This window comes from Rhododendron vialii, chromosome 4a, assembly GCF_030253575.1.
Source record: "Rhododendron vialii isolate Sample 1 chromosome 4a, ASM3025357v1".
Lineage (NCBI taxonomy): Eukaryota > Viridiplantae > Streptophyta > Magnoliopsida > Ericales > Ericaceae > Rhododendron > Rhododendron vialii.
In genome coordinates, this window is record NC_080560.1 from 4,531,485 (window position 1) to 4,555,824 (window position 24,340).

Below are 24,340 nucleotides of genomic sequence, written 5' to 3' on the forward strand. Positions count from 1 at the left end.
AGTAGCATCCATCCCCGAGAGCCAAACATTTCATTCTCTAGTATTGTGTCATGACTATGTTCTTGTCTATAGGAATTAACACATGGCGATTATTAGCCCAACTCCACTCGTAATATTCATTGTGGACGCATATGGGCAAAAGTAAACTTAAAAGGATATCAAACCAAATTTCCTGCAGGTAGGTGCTATAACATTCATGTTTAAGGTATCATTCCCCTCTAATTAAAGGCAAAACGCACTAATTTCACTGTTATAGTACTTGACTTATAATGAGGGTGTTCCAACTAATGAGGATGTTCCAATCGTAAATAAATGGTCTAAGGCGTAGGAGCAGAGAAAGCTCAATGGGCTACTATAGTCTGGTTTTCAAAAAAATGCATCCAAGTAAATGGTCATTTATCCTATGGCCAGCATGTCTGCAAAGGTTGTCTACTACGGAAAAAGTACCATAATTACGTTGTATTCTTTTGTCACTATTGTTGTTTTCTTCCTTGGAAGTCGAGTTCAAACAAGTTTTGATGCTTGCTTATGTTCACCACCCACTTCCTGCTGATTTTCTAGATGCACTAGCAGTCTAGCATTGGGATAGAGCTCATTGGCGGAGCTACACAATGACTGGGAGGGGCCATGGCCACCCCCTCGTTTTTTGTTGTTGTTGTTAATCAGTATATAGCAGTCAAAAAAGACAAGTGCAATACGATCTGTGTTCGTGCTCCGCCGATGGATCCGTGGGCTCGTTCCGGGCTTTACTCGTTGAATTTGCTGGAGAACGGTATCGAATACTCTCTCCATCCCATATTGCTAGTGTAGTACTGTTCATGTCGAGATGTGCCAAAATATTTGTTCTCTTCAAAAAAAAGTCAAACCAAAAAAGTGTACAAATTTTACACAAGCTAACCCTTATTAATAATGTCAATGGGCTTGTACCCCAATAGTATTTTCTCGTCTCTTCCACATAAAGGGTGTGAGTTCGATTCTCGGTTAAAGCGCGAGTGTTTGGTATGGTGGTCGATGTCCTTAGGACTTGCCTTACACGTATGCCGCTTAGCGGTACCCCTTCCTCATCTTTTAGGAGTAGGCTAAACATATATTAAGTGACAAAAAACACCCTTATTAATGATTGAAGCTATTCAAGCTAAGTTTATTAATGAAGAAAATAAAGGGTAATATTGGAAATCTAATCAAAAAATTTAGAAGGAGATATGCATTAATGCAAATTAATTGCATGTCCCCTTAATGCAATATGCATGCAAATTTTTACGAAGGTCTGTCTAGGTTTTCAAGGGGGTTGACAGAGAGAGAGAGAGAGTCTAGGTTTTCAATGGGGTTGGACGAGAGAGAGAGAGAGAGAGAGAGAGAGAGAGAGAGAGAGAGAGAGAGAGAGAGAGAGAGAGAGAGAGAGAGAGAGAGAGCATAATGGAGTGCGTGCAGAAAAGCGAGACGAAGAGGAAAAGGACGACGGATTTCACAGAGAATGCAAAGAAACAAAGAAGTTGGAGAGAGAGAGATACGGAGATGGACAAACAGAGGACGACGACACTAATCGATGCTGATGATAATACCGGAGATGGAATTGAATCGTCACGGTGCAAGTAGATCTCTCTCTCTCTCCCTTTTTTTTTTTCTCTCTCTTTTTCTGCGTCATGTTGGCAATTGTTGATTGATTTTATACGAAACTTCATAAGTTACGATTTACTCTAGCTTGTGAGTTGCCTATTATATATATCTCAGCATGCATATTGCTTACATTCGTGTATGATTGGTGGTTTTTTCTTGGCTAAGTACTGACAGGATACCAGCCTTGTGATAGTTGATAGTACGGTTAGGGTTTCTATGTAAGAAAGATTCTATGACCTATTATTTGACCGAAATATTGCCGTTAATAGCTGGGATTTGATGAATCGGTTTGTATCAGTCCTTCCTAGTGGTGTGCTGCATGTGCATATTGTTTTATGCGATTCAAGGCTTGAACTGTTTTGTATGTTGATGCATTCGTGCAGCTCTTCCTATGTGGTCATGTTCTTTCAGTTCTTTGTCGAAACCATTGAAGGCCATCTGTTTGAACTTCCTTCTGTTTTTACTTATATATTGATAGTCATGCGGATGGCAACATGGTATCCAAAGCAAACAAGGAAGTGGTGGACCCTGAGGCTGATGCAGAAAGGGACCAAAGAACTGTTTACGTCTCTGGGGTATGTAGCTTGCCAGTGTCTCTTCAGTTTTAAGTGATTGATAGGCATGAAAGTTCTTTCGTGCTTTTGTCATGCACTTGTTTCCACTTATTCTTCTTTTGCTGATATAAATGTTGTCATGGCAGATACCTTTGAGGGCATCCATGGAAGAAGTTAACATATTCTTTTCAAGTGTATGCAAGGTTAGAAGGACTTATGTTCTGTGCCATTTAATCCATTTTGCACGTTACTCTATTGTTCTAATCTCGGATTGGGTGCTTTGTGTGTGTCTTACTGGAGTGAACTATGCAATATTGTGGCTTTTTGAAAATTATATGAATGTCTAGAGTGGTGCTGTATAAACTACCCTTGCAAGTATTTATTTCTCTGTTCAACTGATTCAGTTTTTCAATTCCAGGTAAGGAAAATCGATCTAATCTTGGACCCGAGTTTGAGAGTACCAAAGGCAGTGGGGTAAGGTCCCTTCATACTACAAAGTTTCTCATTCATTTTTTCTTGGTGAACAGAAAAGTTGTTGTCTGATATTATGGAAGAAGTATCGTAATTATGCGGCCATTGTTGGCCAGTATTGTTGTTTTCTTCTCTGAATGTCAAGTTTAAACAAGCTTTGATGCTTTGTTTTATTCTCCCACTCCAGCTGATTGAAGAAAACAGTCTCTTGACATTTACCTCATTTTGTTAAGTTTGATGTCGCTTGGTGTATCTGGATGGGATAAAATGTATTGTCTGAAATCTTTCCGCTGCCTATTGGTAGGAAATTTTAACTTGTGCTTAGAGATGCTTCCAAATATTTTCTAGACTTTGTTTTCATATTAACTCTTTCATAGACCATGCCCACTAGTTCTATGCTTAATGGGCATATATTATCTGCTGGAATTAGTTTTTACTAATTCCGGTTTCCTAGACAAACTCTTGAGTCTTGGCAATTCTTTAACAATGGCTGTTTGCATTCTATGATGTTTCGCCTGCGTATGTGAACATTATCACCTTCTGTGCCTCTTATGACGTATGTGTGTCCCCTTCATGTCATAATTTAGTTTGTCATGTGCCCGTATGAGTGGAAGCTCTCAAACACTTATCACTTTGCTTGGCAAGTTTTATTGGCTGATATAAATCCTTTCAGCTGAAGGGAAATCTCTATATGTGTTTATGCTATTCAGTTGACTTTAGGTCATTCTGATTCTCTGGGGTGGTGAAGATATTAGCTTAACTTTATCTGCTGCCTGTGTGGTTGGAAGTTGAAACATGTTACTTATGGATGCTTAAGTCTACTCGAGTATTGATTGCTGTCTTGCCTTGTGAACTGCTGACTCCCATCAAAAACTGTTAAGTATGTGCAATATGAAATCTTTCCGGTTTTATTTACTCATGTTTTTTAGTCATCATGCTTGCATCTACGGTAGTGAGCTAATATTTTCTTTTCATGAGTATTATGCAAGCTAGAATATAACGTGTTTGCTAAATTGAAATTGCCTTTTTGGCTTATTATGCACTGTCAAACACAGTCTGAGCCCATTTAAACTGCATGTATATTGAATTTGATGATCCAATGTATGTCTCGATGGCTGTTGATCTCTCTGGTCAGCTACTTCTTGGACAACCTATAGAGGTTAAACCTTTGAATGTTGGGAACCCTTCTGCAGGGGAAAGGTGAGTTTTGTTGTATGGAGATTCATTATTGTTGACTACCTGCTGTTTCACTTGTAATGATATGTTTTAGTATTTGGCTTCCTTGTGTTTTTATTGTTTGCTTGTCTTAGTATTGCAATTGTTTGTCTGTGAGTCCCAAATTTCTGTGCTTAGTGATGATAATTGAGTGTTGACTTTTGGTGGATTGATGTGTTATGCCTATTCTGTCGAATACTTACAAATCGCTATCCATTCATATTCAGATCTTATATTCCCACAGGAAAGAAGAATTTCATTGACAAGCCGTGGGATGTGATGACTTTGGATGAGGTACGTCATTTTAGATATTGATAGCTCTCTGGAAAACCATCAACTCTTGCCTGCAACGGTAAGATGACCTATGGTGACCTTAATAACCAAAGCATATAAGTTTTTCAAATTACCAGAACAGTGTTGATGTTTGTGGTATTCCCCTGCTTAATCCTTTTGAAATCGTCCCTGTAGCTAACGAGTACTAATACCTATTCTTGTACAGAGAATTGATGCATCAACCAACTGGAGGGAACTAAGAGATGTAGAGAATAGGAGGTGCTGTTCGTTAATCGTTGCATCTATATGTTTTTATCACTTGAATTACGACTTGGTATTTCTTTCGAATGTAAGATTTTACAGTTACTGATACAACCCAGTAAATGTTCGCAGATTTTTCTACAACAAGGTCACTGGGGAGCGCAGATGGTCAATACCTGTGGAATTATGGGTCTTTTAAGCCACTCATACTGCATTATGTCTTCCATGATTGTTTTAGGTGTCTCACTTTTATTCATGACATTGACAGGCGGCCCGCAACCGAGCTCATGAAGCAGCCCGAAGTAGCCGAGTTCTAGCCCCAGTTTGGACTCAACATGTACCCTTTTCGCACCTTGTCACGGCCCACGGTAATTGCCAGCAGGTACCTTTAGTTACACGATAGTTTTGCTCTGACTCAACAAGTGGATTTGCATAATGAGCAAATTATTCTATTAACTGTTGAAGTACTAAGCAAAAGCATGAGTATTAATTCATGAGTATATCTAGCTACTTATTTCTGTACAAAGTGTCGTTTGGAAATTTGAACTCTTATAAAGTTTTCAAGACTAAACAAAACTAAACTTATCGCTTAAACGATCTTAGTTTATAGGACTGATATTTCAATCGAGATAAATTTCCTTTGTTCAGGACTTGACTCTATATTATTTGACTAAAGTTTTAGGGACTAAACTGCAGATTGTTAAGGGCTATCTATAATTGAAACATTGAAAGCTTCTTTCTTTCGTCCCTTTTTTTTTTAATGTTAAAACTTCTTTCTTCATCTTTTTTTTTGTATCTCTCATTGTAATCCACATATATATACATATACATATATATACATACATATATATATATATATAGACACACACACACTCGTGCTATGCAAGGTCTTGTAATCCACACACACACACACACACACACACATATATATATATATACATATATATATATACATATATATATATATATATATATATCACTGAATTTTCTGTCTTTAATGGAGTGGAATATATCGGCCTTTTTTTCTTTCCTCTTAACTGCAAATGATATGGCTGTGGTAAAGAGAGTTACAAAGGGATACTGGATATGGCTGTTGTCAAGGTCTTGTTCACCCATGGAGAGAGGAAGCTTAAAATGATAGGGTTTATGTTTAACTTTTCAAGAGGGGGGAGATTTTAAATTTTGAAAAGAGATGAGGTTGTTTCCTTTTAGTAGCCAAGGTCAGGTAAAAAATTTCCTTATATGGTATCATGGATTGGTCACATAATAAATTTCCTTTTAGTAGCCAAGGTCAGGCCAATAATTTCCTTTTAGTAGCCGATACATAGTGTCATTAATTGAAGGGGTTCAAAATTTTCTTCATATATTATTTTTTCAAACCTTAAGAATGAAGATAGAAGAACTTATATTGAGAAAAAGCCACGTAGGAGAGAGAATGAATGAAAATGCTCCATTTTATTTTTGGAAATAAATTTGCTTAGAATATAGTATAGATATATTACCATCACCTGCACATGAGCAGAGCTGCCCATTCACCCCCCGCTATCACCTTCTTTCTTTTTTATTTTAACCATTTCTTCATTTGTTAAAGTCGTTATTTGGCATTCGTTGACAATACTATATGAAAAATAGGTTTTTGCTGCTGGGAATGTGATGGTGCCTCAGTACCTGGCCTACCAGTGGTGGAGCTGTTAAGGGGGGCCGGGGTGGCAAGTGCTACCTCCGGTCAGCTCCGAACAGAATTTTTTTGTTTTTACTTTTATATAATCTGAGCAGCTGAACTATTTTAAAATACTTGATTGGGTGGCCTTGAAAAAAATCAGCTCAATCCGATAGTTATAAGTACTTTATCCAATCTTTCAATTTTCCTATAAGATTTTAGGATCTTGAATTCCGAATGAACTTTGAAGAAAAGTTAGACAATTGTGTGCCCGGATCCCCTTGATCTAAACCGCATATATTGTAGGAATTGTTGAGAAGAATACTAATTAAAACAAATTATCTTAATCGGACATCGTTAGGTATCAAAATAGTTCATAATTTTAAAATAATCTTTGTGTTTAGATACCGATCAAGATAATTTTTTTGATTATTACTCTTCTCAGCAAGATCTATGATATATGTAGTTCAGATCAAGAAGACTCCAGGCACACAATTGTCTAGATCTTAAGTTCAAAATGAAAAATTGAAATATTAGATGAAGTACGTACAATTATCGGATTGAGCTGATTTTTTTAGAGGACACACAAATAATTATTTTGGAATTATTTAACTGCTCGAATCATTTGTGTGAGACCTTGAAGTGAGCCCCACATAACCATCCATGGCGTAAGAGTGAAAGGTAGCACACGACAGTAACGTTTTGGCTCACCCTACACCCCTGTAGGGAACCCAGCAATTCATATTCTTATCTCTTTGGATATTATGGATACTTAAAACACTAGAACACGGGTATTTTTTGGATAGTAAGCATTTTGCTGAATGATTAACCAATAAAAATGTGTATTTTTCTAGTATTATGAATAATTAATCCAAAACATGTGTACATTTTTTTCATATTAGTGATACTAATATTTTTTAGTGCCACCTCTGACTTTAAAACCTGGCTCCACCACTGACTCTACTCGATGATGATGATACTGGAGATGAAGTTGAACCGTCACAGTGCAGGTAGATCTCTCTCTCTCTCTCTCTCTCTCTCTCTCTCTCTCTCTCTTCATGTTTTGTGGATTTGGCAATTATTGATTGATTTTGTTTTATACGAAACTTCGTAAGTCACGATTTACTCTAACTTGTGAGTTCCCTATTATATATCTCAGCGTGCATATTGCTTACATTTGTATATGATTGATAGTATAAGAACTTCACCATTTTGATGCTAATTTTTTTTCTGTTTAATGCTGATTGATAGTCATTGGGATGATGACACGGTGTCCAAAGCAAACATAGAAGTGGTGGACCCTGAAACTGGATTAACTGATGCAGAAAGGGACCAAAGATCTGTTTGTGTCTCTGGGGTATGTAGCTTGCTAGTAGCTTTTTAGTTTTAAGTAGCTTGAAAGTTCTATAGTGATTGTTTTATGCACTTTTTTCCACTTACTGTTCTTTTACTGATTTGAATGTGGTCATGACAGATTCCTTTGAGGGCGACTAGGAAAGAAGTTGACAAGTTCTTCTCAAGTGTATGCAAGGTTTGAGGGACTTATGTTCTGGACCATTTGAATGATTAATCCATTTCCACGTTACTCTATTGTTCTAATCTCGGATTGGGTGCTCTGTTTGTTGTCTTACTAGAATAGACTGCATATTGCAGTTTTCGGAAATTTTCTTCTTTCTCCTTATTTTGGGTTAATTTGTGCTTCTGTTACTTGACTTGTGGCTTGAACATGATCAATGATTGTTATTGAGAGGCGTATTGTGCACGTGAGTAGTGTAAATGCCCCTATTTGCTACCTCTGAAACATGTAGATGAATGTCTAGAGTGGTGCTGTATACACTACCCTTGCAAGTATTTATTTCTCTGTTCAACTGATTCAGTTTTTCAATTCCAGGTAAGGAATATCGAACTAATCGTGGACCCAAGTTCGAGAGTACCAAAGGCAATGGGGTACGTTCCTTTCATACTACGAAGTTTCTAATTTCATTTTTTCTTGACAGGAGAATTTTCTTTGCCAATTGTGTTTTTCTTCTTTGAAAGTCAAGTTTAAACAAGCTTTGATGCTTTATTATATTCTCTCCCACTCCTGCTGATTTTCTAAATGTGCTAGCAGTCTAGCATTGCCACAAAATCCATGATGATAAATGGTGGGATTACGTTGGGGCAATTGATGTGAACTGTATAGTTTCTGTTATCCCCACTTTATCCTCTGTTACTGTTTCCATTGATTGGAATTGGCCTTCTTTTTCGTATGACATCATTCCATAGCCAATTAATATTTACTATCCCGCTTCAGGCTGGAACTTCACAATCTTACAATTACACCAATGATCTTGATGGCAGTTACTGTCTAGGATTGAACTTGGCATACGTCTTGCCTGCATGAGCACCATATCGCCGCATTTTCGGAGAAACTTTGGCTTCTGTTGGGTCATATAATTGTTTCCACAGATAACGTTGCTATGTATCCTTCAACATGCTAATATTCGCTTTTGCAATTTGTTGAATATGAACATGAAGTGTGTTCAATGCCCCATTGTATACCTGCAATTTATGTGGGGCACCAATGTGTTTCTTACTAATTTGCTTTGCAGAATCGATAACCGAACAATATAATTTGCTTTGCAGAATCTACCATATATTGGTTCTGCTTGGCTAATTTTGTTGGCTGATGCAATCCTTTCTTGCTGAATGAATCCCATGGAATTTTATGTTATTGAGTGTATTTTATGCTAGTGTTGTTTTCTGGACAAGTGACGAAGAATTTGGCCAAATTCTCTCAACTGCCTACAGGGTTTGACTTGGTAATTTTTTTTTTGGTTAAAACTGAACTTGGTATTTACTGACACTTCCAAGTCTACTTTAGGCTTTGTCTACATATTAACTCATATGCGCACCACTACCATAATGCCTCTCTTGGCTGTGACCAAATACTGGCTTCTAAAAGGAATGTGTGGGTATTGGTGAAAGAGTAGAGGAACCTTAGGTTATTTGCTGTTGAAAGTCTTTATGCTGTAGCCCTCTTGACAAATATCACAGTTTGCATTCATTTCTACTGCTGTGAGCTGACGCAGGCTCATAATTTCAACAGCATTTTATACCTCTTATAATTGCCTCATCCCGTAAATTTAGATCATGTGTGACTCTGCCAATATTTATGTACACAATGAAATTCCCAAAATCCTTCTCATTGTGGTTCGCAAGTTCTGTTGACTCATTTCCATACAAATTGCTGATTGAAGAAAATAGTCTCCTACTAATTTAGCTCATTGTGTTAAGTTTGATGTCGCTTTGTGTTTCTGGATGGGATAAAACAAATTGTCTGAGGTCTTTCCACTGCCTATTGGGTAGGAACGTTTAACTTCTGCTTAGAGATGCTTCCCAATATGTTCTAGATCTAGACTTTGTTTCTATATTAACTCTTTCATAGACCATGCGCTTCAATTTCTATGCTTAATGGGCTTATCAGTAGCTGGAATTACCTTTGTTTGATGATACTAACACAAGTTCCCCAGACAAACTATTGGTTAGTTGACAATAAAATTGCCTATTAATATAAGCTGAAATTACCTTTCTTTTTTGTCACTAATACCACTTCCCTAGACGAACTCTTGCGACCTTGCAAATTTTTAACAATTACTGTTAGCATTCAACGATGGACAGCCTGTGTAGGGTGACCATTATCCCTTTGCTTGGCAAGTTTTATTGACTGATATAGATCCTTTCAGGTGAAGGGAATATCCTATTCAGTATTTCAGTTGACTTAACGTCATTCTGATCTTATGTATTGGTGAAGAAATTAGCTTAACTTTGTTTGCTGCCTATGTGGTTGGAAGTTGGCATGTAGTACTTATGGATGCTTAAGTCTACTTGAGGCTTTATCATCAATCGTAACTAATGGTCCTAATGTCTGGAATTTTGTGGGTTAGTATTGATTGCTATCTGGCCTTGTGAACCGCTGAATCCCTTTGGGAACTGTTATCTGTGTGCAATATGAAATCTTTCCATCATGTTAAGGATCTTTTTGGTCATCATACTTGTATTCTACAGTTGTGATAATATTTTCTTTCCATGAGTATTATGCAAGCAAGATAATCAGCTCAGCGTTTTGAATTTTTGACAGTTTTTACTTTTACCAACTTCCTTGACCACGTGTTTGCGAAATTTTAATTGCTTCTTTGGCTTATCATGCACTGTCAAACACAGCCTGAGCCCACTGAAACTGCAGGTATATTGAATTTGATGATCCCATATATGTCCCAATGGCAATCGATCTCTCTGGCCAGCTACTTCGTGGACTACCTATAGAGGTTAAACCTTTGAATGTTGGGAACCCTTCTGCTGGGGAAAGGTGAGTTATGATGCATGGAGACTCATTATTTTTTACTACTTGCTGCTTTACCTATAATGATATGTTTTAGTATTTTGCTTCCTTATGTTGTAAGGGTTTGCTTGTCTTAGTATTGTAATTCTTTCTCTGTGTGTCCCAAATTTCTTTGCTTAGTCATCATAATTTATTGTTGACTTTTGTTGTGGTGTTATGTATGCCTATTCTGATTGGATACTGTCACTATGCATTCGTATCCAGATCTTATATTCACACTGGTAAGAAGAATTTTCTGGACAAGCCTCGGTATCTGATGACTTCGGATGAGGTAAGTCATCTTGCATAGTGATACCTCTGTAGAAAACCATTACCTTTCACCTGCGAATAATGCCCTTGGATTTTATGGAACTTATGCAAACTCAAATCCATAAGTTTGACGGTGCCAATGGTCATCTTTATCTGGTCATAGACTTGGTCTGAAGTTACCTCGCATGTATTGGAAACCCCTTTCATGGCTGTAGATGAAAGGAGTTGAGTATGCTTGGTCTTCCCTACGTGATAGCTATATAAACTACCATTCAATTGGAAGTTCGTGTGGGTGGGCTTATAAGTTCAGGTTGGCATTATGTGCACCACTAAAAAACACACAAAATTTAAATTGAGCCAAGCAAATTGATGAGCCACTTTACTCATTGTGGTTATTTATCTTCAAAGATTTTAGACATGAATAATTCATGTAATACACATTTCTCTCATTAGTTTCTCTCTCCTAACCGAAAGTCATTTTGCCAGTATCTTGTTGATTACACCCTTGCTCCTCCTTTCCCAACAGATGTAGAATGGTGAGAGATGAAAAAGGGAATGAAGTTATCACCTATGTAGCACCGACACTCCAAAAGGGCACCGTGTCCGCGTATTGGACACGACACGGCAGGGACACGTATTGGACATGCCACGTGGCGTGTCCAATCATTTTTATTATTTTTTGACGGGGGACACACCGGGGACACGGCTAGGGACACGCCGGGGACATGGCTGGGGATCAAAATATAATATATTTTTTAAATTTTTGGGGGTTAATATGAAATTATTCAAGACATTTGGGTTCAACTGTAATGTCTTTGAAAACATTTATACAATTTGTGAAATTGTTCATATACAATGGTTCATAATTTTTTTTATATATATGTACATATATTTTTATTTATTTATTTATACACGTGGCGTTTCCCCCGCCGTGTTCGTATCTCCATTTTTTTAGAATTGCTGCGTCCATGTCCGTATCTGTGCTACGTAGGTTATCACTCGAGGCCGCAACTTTTAAATTCTTCATTTCATTAGATTGCTCTTCATAGTACAATGCCAACGACTAATTTGTATGTTAAAAACTCTACTCAGTGAGGAGCTAGAATCTCTAATAATAAAGGAATGACAATAATAAATGCAACAAATTCTTTTGATTCTAATTAGCTGAAAATTGGGGGAAAAATAATTCGATGCACCAAAGAGCATTAAGTACAACAGGTTTTCCAACAGGCCTCACAAGTTTTGGGAAGAACTAAAGTCCTTCGATTTAGGACAACTTTTGTATTTCATGTTCATTCCAGTTATTAAACTGAGAGGCATAAGTTGAGAATTTAGCTTCCATTGGGAGTGGCTTGGATGGTGGGATGATGGATCTCGGCATTCCGCATCATTCTCTCCGATTGAGATAAAGGATATCGGCCTCAACTTTGCGTTTAATGCTTTAAGTCTTCCATGCGTGCCAATCAAGTACTCTAGCATGATATGACTTCGTCTTGTGAAGATTAAACTTTTCCAAGCTTTGGAGTGTGGACCATATAATCACTTGGTGGCTAGTTTATACTAGCTGGCAATGGGAATCCATTCTCTAGCTTTGTTACCTCTATTTGTGTTATCATTTCTAGGATTGGTATGCTTACCCCTCTCTAGTTTTGCTTTTTGTGTTTTCATTGTTTTTTTGTGGCTTCTTGTCCTCCTTGATCTCGAAAATTTTCAGATATTTCACGCAACTGTAAAATAAAACTCAGATATGATTTGAAATACTTAATTCTATAGTACAGAAGGACTAATTGTTACTATGGGTCAGTAGATTCTACTTTTATTGGGGCCATGCATCATCTATGCCCATGTTGACCTTAATACCCAAAGCATATAATTTCTAATATTACCAGAACACTGTTGATTGATTTTTGTGGTATTCCCTACTTTAATCAATTCCTTTTGAATTGTCCCTGTAGCTAACAAGTACCTAATACCTTTTCTTCTACAGAGAATTGACGCATCTACCAACTGGAGAGAGCTTACTGATGTAGAGAATAGGAGGTGCAGTTCATTATTTTTTGCATCTATGTATTTGTATCGCTTGAATTACGACATGGATATCTTTAGAATGTAAGGTTTTACGGTTACTGATACATATGAGTAAATTTTTGCAGATTTTTCTACAACATGGTCACTGGGGATCGCAGATGGGAAATACCTCAGGAGTTAGCGGTCTGTTAAGCCACTCGTGCTGCATTCTGTTTTCATAATTGTTTTCAGGTGTCTCACTTTTATTCATTATATTGATAGGTGGCCCGGAACCAAGCTCGTGAAGCTGCCCGAATAAGCCGGATTCAAAACCCAGTTTCGACTCACCATGTACCCTTTTCGCCCCTTGTCACAGCCCCCAGCAATTGCCAGCAGGTACCTTTAGTTATACGATAGTTATGCCCTGAATATATTGAAGTAATTAAGTGTATTTGCATAATGAGCCAACTATTCTATTAACTGGTGAAAGTATTAAGTAAAACATGAGTATTTAATTAACTAGTATCTAGCTGTTTATTTCTTTAAGGAGTATTATTTAGCAAATTCGAACTCTTCTAAAGTTTTCTAGACTAAACAAATTTAGACTTATCGCTTCAACAATGTTAGTTTATGCAATTGGTATTTCGATCGAGATAAATTTCCTGTGTTGGGGTCTAAATTGCAGATTATTTGACCAAAGTTTTGGGGACCAAACTGCAGATTGTTAAGTGCTTATAATTGAACCATTGAATCGCCGTTCAAAAAAATTGAACCATTGAAAGCTTCTTTCTTCGTCTAATCCATGCTGCCAATACACAGATATTACCAACACCTGCACATGCACATGCACATGCACCCCCGCTATCATTCTTTGTTTTGTGGTTTAACCAGTTCTTCATTTGTTGAAGTCATTATTTAGTTTTCGTTGACAATACTATCTGAAATAATAGGTTTCTGCTGTTGGGAATATGATGACATGGAGCTCCCAGGCATACCCATGGCCTCCTTACCAGTTTTACCCATTCGTCCCATTCCCTCAGTACCTGTTGCCTCATTATCAGTAGCAGATGTGGCTTGCTCCAGTAGGAATATGAATCCGACCAAGCAAAATTTTGATGTAATTTGCACACTACCTTTTGAATTTATGCTTTGCTAGCATCAAAGTGCATGTCTTGGTAAGGCTTGTGTATGTAATAGACTGTAATACTATACTTGCATTTCTATATGGGCAAAGTCTACGTTGACCCCTTGGGCCATGTGTGGATACACTCCATATGGTTTAAAAGTGTGCACATAATCCCCAGTGGTTTTGAAAATGTGCAAATAGACCCACTAACATCATGTTTTCCGTCCAAATTAACGGATAAAATAATAAAAGACTGATATGCTCTCATCCTCTCCCTTGATTCTTCTTCTTCCTTAAATCTAACAAATCCATCATATATACCAAAAATTAGATCCGAACCGTTGATATTATAGAGTTTGACGATTATTACATCCATGCCAAAATTTAAGTCCATCAAAAAATGGAAACCTCATGGTCGAATCAAATTTATGATGAAATTAAAATTTCAAATTTGAATTTACCAAGAATTAGATCATTGGGTTATTGATGCTTGATTTAAATGATTTTTTTTACAAATATACTTTATTCTTTATTTAATATATTATGAACGGCTCAAATTAGATTCTAGAGGTGTATGAGATACACTCCTGTTAATATGTATGTAAACATGACGGTAGAGGGTTTATCTGCACATTTTCAAAATCACAGGAGGTTATGTGCATACTTTTGAACCATAAGGGATGTATCCGCACAAGGCTCAAACGTAAAAATTGATTTTTCCCTTTCTAAATCCATGTCATTGAGCTTTATTTGTTTTTCATTTTTTTTTCAAACCGGAGCATATCAGTATGTAGCAGTCAAAAAAGACAAGTACTTACAAAGGACTCTAACAGTCTGATCTGTGTTCGTGCTCCAGCGATGGATCCATGGGCTTCTTCCGGGCTTTACTTGTTGAATTTGCTAGAGAATGGTACCGAATACTCCCTTCATGCCACATTGCTAGTGTAGCTTTCCATTTTGAGATGTCTCAAAACATTTGTCCTCTTTAAAAAGTCAGGCCAAAAAAGTGTACAAATTTTACACAAGCACTTCCTCACCTCTTTCACATAGAAGGTGAGAGTTCGATTCTTGTTAGAAGCGCAAGTGTTTGATGTAGTGGTTGATACTCTTTGGGTTGCCCCATCCGTATGCCGCTTAGCGGTACCCCTTCCCCATCTTTTTAGGAGTAGGTGTGAGAACCCACCTTTATCGAGTTGCACATCGGGGAAAATTGGAAATATTAAGTGGTTTATATGGCAATGCCAGCTAGCTACTAATAACCTGAGGTTAACATTTTAAGTCACGTGTTTAGGCTAAGGATTAGCAAGTCAGTTGGTACAAGTCGTTACAATTGGTATCAGAACACAACTCTAGTTTACATGGTGGGGGTCACCTCTAGATTTGGTACGAGCCTGTTGTGTTGTACAGAACTATGTGGTACACCATGGCCATCAAAGGAAACGTTGTTGGGTCAATGCAATGAGGACGTTGCATCTTAAGGTGGGAAAATTATGAGAACCCACCTTTGGAAGTACCACATCGGGAAAAATTGGAAATATCAAGTGGTTTATATGACAATGCCCGTTAGCTACTAATAACCTGAGGATAACCTTTTGAGCCACGTGTTTTAAGTTAAGGGGTAGTAAGTTAGCTAGCACGGGTTGTCACAATAGGCAAAACATCTATTAAGTGACAAAAAAAAAAAACCCTTATTAATGATTGAAAATAATTTTGTTAATAAAGAAAATAAGGGGTAAGATTGGAAATCTAATCAAATTTTTTACAAGAAAATACTATACATTAATTGCATGTTCCCTTAAATGCTGAATTCTTCGTAGACACAAGCAATATAGTACAGTAGGGGTGAGCAAAATAACCATGAAACCGTGAATCCAGTCCAAACCAATCCAAACCGAATAATTTGGTTTGGTTTTTTAATGATGTGGTTAGGTCTTGATTTAAAAAAAATAAAAACCGTGTTAAATGATTTGGTTTATGAATTTACTTTAATGGTTCTGGTTTCAAACCAATCCGAACCATGTGATATACACACATATAGTATATAGTAGGATGGAGAGAGTATTGTATGGACGATGCATGACACAAGAGAGTTTATAGGAAAAGGCTGACTTGATGCAGCAAAGAAACAGTTGGGATCCATGACGGAAAAGGACACACTCCAAAGGTGGGTTCTCACAATAAGTTTCTCTATTTTCTTTTTCTTTTCTTTTTTTGCGCAAATAGTTAGTCTAGTTAAAATATGTCAGAGAGGGAAAAAAAAAATTCTAAAATCAGCAGCCTATTAGTAAGTGTGTAAATATGTATTGAAGGGTGTATAAAATACACAAAAATACGTATTTTTTTGTCTTCTAGTGTGTTATCGTCAACCCACTGGATTAACAATAGCAGGACCGAAAAAAAAAATCAGGACTTAAGTACACAGTAATCTTCTCATTGTGAGACCCATAAGATGAGGGAGAAATCACATCTCAATTTTAACTAAACTAATGGAGGTGGCCTAAATAAAAAGTCCCACCCACCCACTTGGATGAGTCCAGTAAAAAGGAACACGGGATGGTACAAAAATTTCACCTACTTGAATGACTCCACATCTCCCAAACATAAAAATCACTCACCAAAAGAAACCGTCAGAAAAATCCCTTGAGATTCTAAAAAGATAAAGGAAATCAAGAGAGTAAGGTGCCATTTCAGATGCACAGTGAAAGGAAGTTTTAGGAAAAAAAAAGTATTTCAAGCTCAAAAATTATGTGTTTACGCAAATAATTTTTCTACTAATATGAAGCTTATTTGATAGATTTCATTGAGATCTTTTAAACGGTACCAAAAAAATTAAAAAATTATTTTTTATTTTCATTATATTTAAGCTTGAAATTATCTCTTTTTAAAAAAAAATTAAAAAGAATGCGAAAGGGGGCCTAAGTGGCTCATTGGTCAAATCAGATTCATCTATGCAAAACAAAAGTGGCCATGGGGGTGCTCCGTGCTCATTTCCCACTTTGAAACCAAACGGTTGCCACTGACTCCTTTATTTGGGTGCTCATGTCACATTTCATGGTCTTTTAAGCGAAAAAAATATGGGAAAATGACAGCTCGAGACGTGTTTTGATAATTAATATCCATCAAGAACATACTAAAAACATTTGTTAATGCTGAAAATGTCCTTGAAAGGTATTAATTATCAAACACATCCTTAGCCTTCATTTTCCCAAAAAATATTCTATGCCTCGTGTGGTTTACGCAATAAGCTAAAGAAACATAAATTAACCACCTTAATGAGTAAAATATTTTGCACTACTGTTTTTGCCGAGCCAAACCATGAAAAATGAGTAAAATATTTTACTGAAAAATATTTTATATCGGAACAAACAGAGTCGTAGTGTACATTTATTCCCCCAGGACTTATAGAGTGTGACTAAAACCTAGGGGTGGCAAACGAACGAATTTGGAAGAGTTAAAACGGGTCGTGGATTTAATATGAGCAGCTCAGATAGAATACAAATAAATAGTATGCGAGTTGAAACAAATATGGGTCAAGTCATATTCAAACCCGACCTATTTTTCTTAATTTTCTCCTCTTTTCAAATGTACATTTAGTACTCCATCCGTCCCAAAATATTTGTCCGGTCTGCAAAATAAGGATTAAAAAATAATACATTTCTTTTAAGAAAAAAAATTAACCTTTTTTCATAAATTAAAAGAACTTGTCGAGAGATCTAGTAAATTGTTGAAAAAAATTTAGACTTTCCTTGTCAAACTTGAATTATTTTTATGTCTTCGTTTTACGAACCTAAACAAACATTTTGGGATGAAGATAGTAACATAGTTCTTCTGTCTACATGCCAAAATCCCCTTCCCCTTGTTTCTCTCTCTCTCTCACATACACACACCACCCCATGAGTTACGGCCCGGAGGAAGTGTTTCAATTTGGGCCCTCTAAATACACTTTTGGATGTGTTGCTCAGATATTACGTCGGTAGGACGACGTGATACTCACCCGACATCCAAAAATTTCTCAAGAAGAACAGAGAGGGGGGTAGGAGAGAGAGAATCTTCAGTCTATTGCATTTCATTTAAGAAAGCCACGTGACTAGGAACCAGTGAAGAGAGTAGAGTAGTGTACTGCTTTTCAGTTTCTTTTGGCGCGAAATGGTGCTTTAGCTGCACCCTACCTGAGTACCTGTCCCGCGTTTGTTGACTATACACGCTTTTGAAAACAAGAGGACGTCATTCAGGTCTTTGCAGATGGGTTTTTTTTACTCAATCTCTCTCTCTCTCTCTCTCTTTCCTTTTTTCCCGTGCATACAAGAAGACGAAGATGTACCCCTTCACGTATCTCTCTCTCATTCAAATCACCCCACAGTTACCACGAGCTTTCATCTCGCATGCTTTGAGATGTCCTTCACCCCTAAAGATCCTCTGCAATTTTCCTCTTTGGTGCTCCGGGGTTAAAAATTGCAAAGGAAAAAATAAAGCACTAAATTGGTGGCGGGATGGTTCAAAGTTGGATCCTATGCGTTGATCTTTTCTTTCTATTTCGGGTAATTGTACCTTCTTCTTTTTTTTTTTACTATTCAGAACACTAAAGGAAAATGGTGTACAAGTATTCATAGATTTGTTTGGTTGGTAGTTTAATTTAGTTTTGGTAGTAGGTGGAGAGAGAAATAGATTAATAATTAGAGAGATGAGTAATGATTAGAGAAAAATAAAGAGAAAAATAAAATTAATAATTAGAGATATAAGGTATTAATTAGAAAAAAATATAAAATAATGATTGAAAATAAAACTAAAACTAAATTAGCAACCGACACACAGTGCATATCTTTTTTCCCAATGGCTGGTGTATAAGTGCCTTCTTCTTTCTAGTCTTACAAGTGCCCATGAATCTCCCTCCTTCCTCTCTCTCTCTCTCTCTCTCTCTCTAGTCTTACAACTGCCCATGAATCTCCCTCTCACTCTCTGTCATCTCTCTCTCTCTCAATCACCATTATTTTCTTGTGAGGAAAAGAACACGTTTCGAAGAAATTAAGGGGAAGAAGAGTCTGCTCATTCGTGTCGTTTGCAGATTATTTAAAACCTTCTCTTTTTTTTTTTGGGTAATTTGAAAATTTATCAAATTATGAAACCTTTTGAATCCACCGTAGAATTGGATTATGTTTTAGTGTAACTTAATTTTTCATCGTTCCAATTTTTTTATTTTCATCTTTGCATGTCCATTTTGTTAAGTCCAAAAAGATAAAATGAATAATCTTCCAAATCTCATGTATAATCTTATGATACTGCAACATGATGTTCACCAACCTCCTATCAGGAGTGGGTAAGTTCTAATCACATATTCATTATTTCAAAAACGTAAGATATTACGGGGTTTTGAAAATCCACAAATCTCGGAGATTTTTGAGGGTCGCGCAATATTTGCGAACCATGCATCTGATGCAACGAAAATAACAATTTTGAAGTTCAAAGATTTTAATCTTGCGCAGTTTGTTTATAACGGTTACATTTTTAGATGGATTGCCAATAACTTAACTGAAAATGCTTCTCTGGTAGCTAAGCTCCATTTCATGTGCACCACAACATCTTTTGTAGACGTTAGATTTGACAAGCTCCCGATCTTCAATATATATACATGGCAAAATGATGTACATAAAACCATGTATATCTTCAGTGAAGATCGAGAGGAGGTCGTAGGGCTTGCTCGAGACACTCAATAAGTTTTCAAGTGCTTAATTTAACTTACAATTTTTTCGTTTTTTCTAGTATTTGATTATAGCATAACTTTCTCTCCCCTCACCTCTTGTTATGTGCAGAAACATATTGAAAGGGTTGCAGACATTGCACAGTGTTGGTTGTTATCATGGAAACCTAATAAATGATTTATGCTTCAATGTTAACCATGACTTAAATGTCCAAGTTCGGTTCACAAACTTTGAAAATGTCGGAGGTAATATTTTTCATCCGTTTCTTTATTCATTGCTCATTTGGAATGTTGGAGGTAAAAAAAAGAACACATGCATCGTTTGCAAAATACTCCAATGTCTGTTCATGTTCTGAAATTCAAATTTTCTAATCCATTGTTCAAATTCAAGAACGGAATAGCATTTGGGTCCACCCCCATGCCAAATCTTCAATTCTTAGCTAAATCCAAGAGGGTGGTTTTTCATCAATAGGTACGAAGAATGAAATGAGGGGTAGGGAATTTGGTAGGTATATGAATTGGTAGATCAATTGCTCCCAAATTGTTGATCTCTTCTCGCCCAAAGATGGCGTAGGTTTATTTATTTATTTTTTGGTTATCACTGATAATCAATGTTTGCCTTGATTAAAAACAAATGAAATGGGCACGGTTTGGGGAGGGGGGGAAAAAAATAAAAAAATCAATGATTGAACTTAAGGTGTTGGCTCACTGTGAAGGATACGAGAGCTAGCTAATGAATTTTTCATATTACTTGGTATAACATTTAACTGTACCATAATGATGAAGTTGAAAAAATAGGTTAACCTTTTTCCTCACGGAATATAAATTTTTTCCCCAAAGTAACTTTTTATTATCTGCATCTTGTACCACCTCTACTCGATCCCTTATTTCTGAAAAAATAAATTTTTTTTTTTTTGCTATATATGAAGATAGTGGAGGAGTGAATATCAGTAGATAGATACTAATAAGTTGTTCGAGTGTACCATACAAAATATAATTTGATGAACATTAATATGTATTGTTGGATGAATTTTCAATACAGTAATTAATTTCAGAACATGAACAAAAATTGGAGTATTTTGCGAACGATGTGTTCTTTTTTTCACCTCCAACATTCCAAATGAGCAATGAATAAATTAATTTGGTAGACATCTCAAATGAGCAATGAATAAAGAAACGGAGGAAAAATATTACCTCCAATATTTCCAAAGTTTGTGAACCGAACTTGGACATTCAAGTCATGGTTAACATTGAACCATAAACCATTTATTAGGTTTCCATGATAATAACCAACACCGTGCAATGTCAGCAAGCCTTTCAATATGTTTTTGCACATAACAAGAGGTGAGGGGAGAGAAAATTATGCTATAATCAAATACTAGAAAAAAAATAGAAAAAATTGTAAGTTAAATTAAGCACTTCAAAACTTGTTGAGCGTCCCGAGCAAGCCCTACGACCTCCTCTCGATCTTCACTGAAGATATACATGGTTTTATGTACATCATTTTACCATGTATATATGTTGAAGATTGGGAGTTTGTCAAATCCAACATCTACAGAAGATGTTGTGGCGGGCATGAAACGGAGCTTAGCTACCAGAGAAGCATTTTCGGTTAAGTTAATGGCACTCTCTCTAAAACTGTGACCGTTATAAACAAACTGCGCAAGATTAAAATCTTTGAACCTCAAAACTGTTATTTCTGTTCCATCAGATGCACGGTTCGCAAACACCCTCAAAAATTTCTGAGATTTGTGGATTTTTAAAGCCCCGTAATATCTTACGTTTTTTAAATAATGAATATGCGATTAGTACTTGCCTCCTACTGATAGGAGGTTGATGAACATCATGTTGCAATATCATAGGATTATACTTGGGATTTGGGAGATTATTCATTTTACCTGTTTGGACTTAACAAAATGGACGCACAAAGATGAAAATAAAGAAATTGGAAGGATGAAGAATTAAGTTACACTAAAACATAATCCAATCCTACGGTGGATTCAAAGGGTTTCTGTTTGGACCATATATTCACCGCCTGTCGATAATCGACCGAAGGGTGGCGATTATGGAAATGCAACCTATTTTATTATTATTAGAATTGGTATTTGTATTTGTATTTTAAATAACATGTGCAGGACACTTGGCGTATCTCTATTTACTTGGAGGTTAAAAAGACACTTGGCTTGTTCTTACACATTTGGAAGTTAAAATAACACTTGTCATGCTCCTACACATTTGAAGGGAAGTGGGAAGTTATTTGGACAAGTGGAAGCAAAGAAAAGAATAAAGAGTAGTGGGAAGTTTGGAAGTTATTTCCTGCACATCTTTGTTTTTCTATAAATAGCCTTTTTAGGCTTCATTGTAAGGACACACAAACAACGTCAATCAGGCCTTTATCTTTTCTTTTCTAGGAGTAGAATTAACTTGTAATTGTTCACTCAATCATCTCGATTGGTTGTTCTTCTACCTTGAGGGTTAATAAAGTCCATTTTGTTAATCTTCTTCCATACTTCATCCACTTCATTGTTTGTTTCCAAAGAAGTCCTGAAATACGGCAAGGAACCAAACTCCACTTTTCACATCCACATTCCAGCAAGCTTACGATACAATTTCCCGTCGATTCTCCGTCGATTGGAAAGAAAACAAGAATTTTTGGTAACAATTTTGGCGCTAGAAGGAGGGCTCATTACTAATTTGGAAGTGAGCAATGGCACCAAATGGCTCAGAGATTGAATCGTCTGACTTGATTCAACGATTTGCGAGGGTTTTAAATGATCCAGAGAGTGAAATAGCCAAAACATTGATGGCTATGTTTAAAGTTGCAATGGCTCGAAATCAGCCAATAATGGAAGTACCAATTAACGTAAACGTTAACCTTGGACAAAGCAGTGGATGTCCAAATCATGTTACTGAGGTACATTTTTCTCAAGTATTTGAAAATCCAATTTTTGAACCTAGGCCTAGCCCAACAAGGCCAACGGATTTTTATCAACCACTTCCAAATACTAGTGGAAGTAATGGGGTTGGAAGTCAATGTGGTAATGACCAAAATGAAACCATTCCCATTGGTTTCAAAGTACCGCATGGATTTGGTACTAATCAAAGTCAATATGTGCCTCTTATGGCACACTACACATCAACCACAAGAACCCCAAAATTATTTGTTCAATTATTGATCAACAATATTCGGAAGAGGTATGGATTTTTTAGAAGCCATCTATATTGGTATCCGTATTGGTTTTGGTTGAAACATGCCCAATTTTGGTTAAAAGGTATAGATAATGTTCATTGCTTTTCTACAATTTTTGGCAAATATAAGTGGCCAATTTGGCTACAGTTTTGTTTGTGTCATTACTAAATCTGAAGTAATGGTGGAGATCGATGTGAAAATGAAAGCCTTGCACATAAGGCTTGAGTAATTTGCGAAAACGGAATAACGGCCATGTGTTGGCCAATTTTGGGATCGCTCTGGAAAAAGGAAAAGAGCCAACAGAAATGGATAATGGCTTGATTAAATAATGGCCAATTCTTAACTCTGTTTGCATATATGGTTGATTTCTGGAAAAAGCAAGATCAAATATTAATAAAAGCCTCACAAGGCTTGACAATTTATTCATGCAAAGAAAAGCCATTCGTTGGCTAATTCTCAGTGGTTTACATCAGAAAAGAACCAAAACTGTTTACCGTCGTGCATTGAAAAATTTCAACAGACACTGTGACTATTTAATTGAAAGCGTGATCAATGTTGTCTTTGCCTCTTGCTAAGATTTGTCGTTTATAAAGGTTGAACATTAATTCAAGCAACCTGTGGGCTTTATAGCCATGAACATTAAAATATAGAAAGCCATAACTGTGGTTCTGAAAAGTTTTGCCTTCGAATGAGGCAAAAAATTCTTCAAGTTCATCTTTTGAACAGTTCGTTTTCCGATAAAACAAAATAATAATGGCTTATATTTATACACACGTCCATATTGTTTAAGGATGTGGAGGAGAAACAGAAGCCAATAATGAAAATGGCTCGCTCTTATATTTGGCCAAAGATAGGCCAATGGCTACTCAATAAATTTTTCGGTCCAGATTTTACAAGAAAATCAGAACACATGTGGCCAATTATGAAATGAGAAATAGCCCTCTTTTGATATGGAATTTGCATGGGGGGCAAACTCAAGCCAAATTACGCAATGTAAATGGCTTTGGTGCTGAAACTCGACGGGAGTTGAATATAATTCGACAGAAAAGTCTTGCAAGGCTTGAACAATTTATGGGCAAAGAAAGCCATTTGTTGGCCTGTTCAATGCTCGGAAGAAGGATAAGACCATTACGGGCTATCCCATACGGATATCTTCTCCGATTAAAAACGAATCGACAGAGAATCCTCCCCAACCTCAGCCGTTCTATCGATTGCCTTCTATCTGTTGTTAATATGAATAAAAGACAAAAGGGTTACGTCGGCCATGCATTGGCCATTTATTGGACCATTCTGGGTTGGAAAATTTTGGAATCGACAGAGGTCCAATGGGAATGAGTCGAATTTTAAGCATTGCATTGAAGTTTAAATTATTCGTCCAAAAAATAGGCCATGTGTGGTATGTGGATGTTTGGCCTTAAATCTGTACACAAAAAAAGGTTCTTAATCAATTACGTACACGGCAAGATGTAGACGGTTATCTTTTAAAGGCCCTCATGGCTTTGTTTGGAAAGGCAGAATACTCAAAAGAATGCCAGAAAACAAAAGTAGGGATTATGATTTTGGGCGCTACTCATGATCTTAAAAGGCCTTCTAGTTTATGATTGTACTGTTTTAAAAGAGGCCATGGTTTATCATTAGAGA

General features: G+C 36.6%; 2 protein-coding genes across 7 annotated transcripts; both read left to right on the plus strand.

Annotated features, from left to right (window-relative positions):
• Window positions 1–1,370: 1,370 nt before the first annotated feature.
• On the plus strand, window positions 1,371–13,767 carry LOC131323432 (uncharacterized). 6 transcript variants are annotated; one of them, XM_058355223.1, is made up of 10 exons: window positions 1,371–1,592; window positions 2,096–2,192; window positions 2,318–2,374; window positions 2,590–2,645; window positions 10,277–10,399; window positions 10,637–10,703; window positions 12,669–12,748; window positions 12,835–12,892; window positions 12,971–13,084; window positions 13,639–13,767. In XM_058355223.1, exons 1-10 carry the CDS (start codon window positions 1,417–1,419, stop codon window positions 13,750–13,752), a joined length of 942 nt encoding a protein of 313 aa, XP_058211206.1. In that variant the 5' UTR covers window positions 1,371–1,416; the 3' UTR covers window positions 13,753–13,767. The 6 variants fall into 6 exon arrangements, with proteins under 6 accessions (XP_058211206.1, XP_058211207.1, XP_058211204.1 ...); XM_058355224.1 differs by lacking the exon at window positions 2,590–2,645 and adding an exon at window positions 7,943–7,998; XM_058355221.1 differs by lacking the exons at window positions 2,318–2,374; window positions 2,590–2,645 and adding exons at window positions 7,526–7,582; window positions 7,943–7,998.
• Window positions 2,662–5,147, plus strand: LOC131323437 (pre-mRNA-processing protein 40A-like). The gene is made up of 5 exons (XM_058355231.1): window positions 2,662–3,842; window positions 4,085–4,151; window positions 4,357–4,409; window positions 4,524–4,581; window positions 4,660–5,147. The coding sequence occupies exons 1-5, from the start codon at window positions 3,718–3,720 to the stop codon at window positions 4,792–4,794; spliced, it is 438 nt and encodes a 145-aa protein (XP_058211214.1). The 5' UTR covers window positions 2,662–3,717; the 3' UTR covers window positions 4,795–5,147.
• Window positions 13,768–24,340: the final 10,573 nt, after the last annotated feature.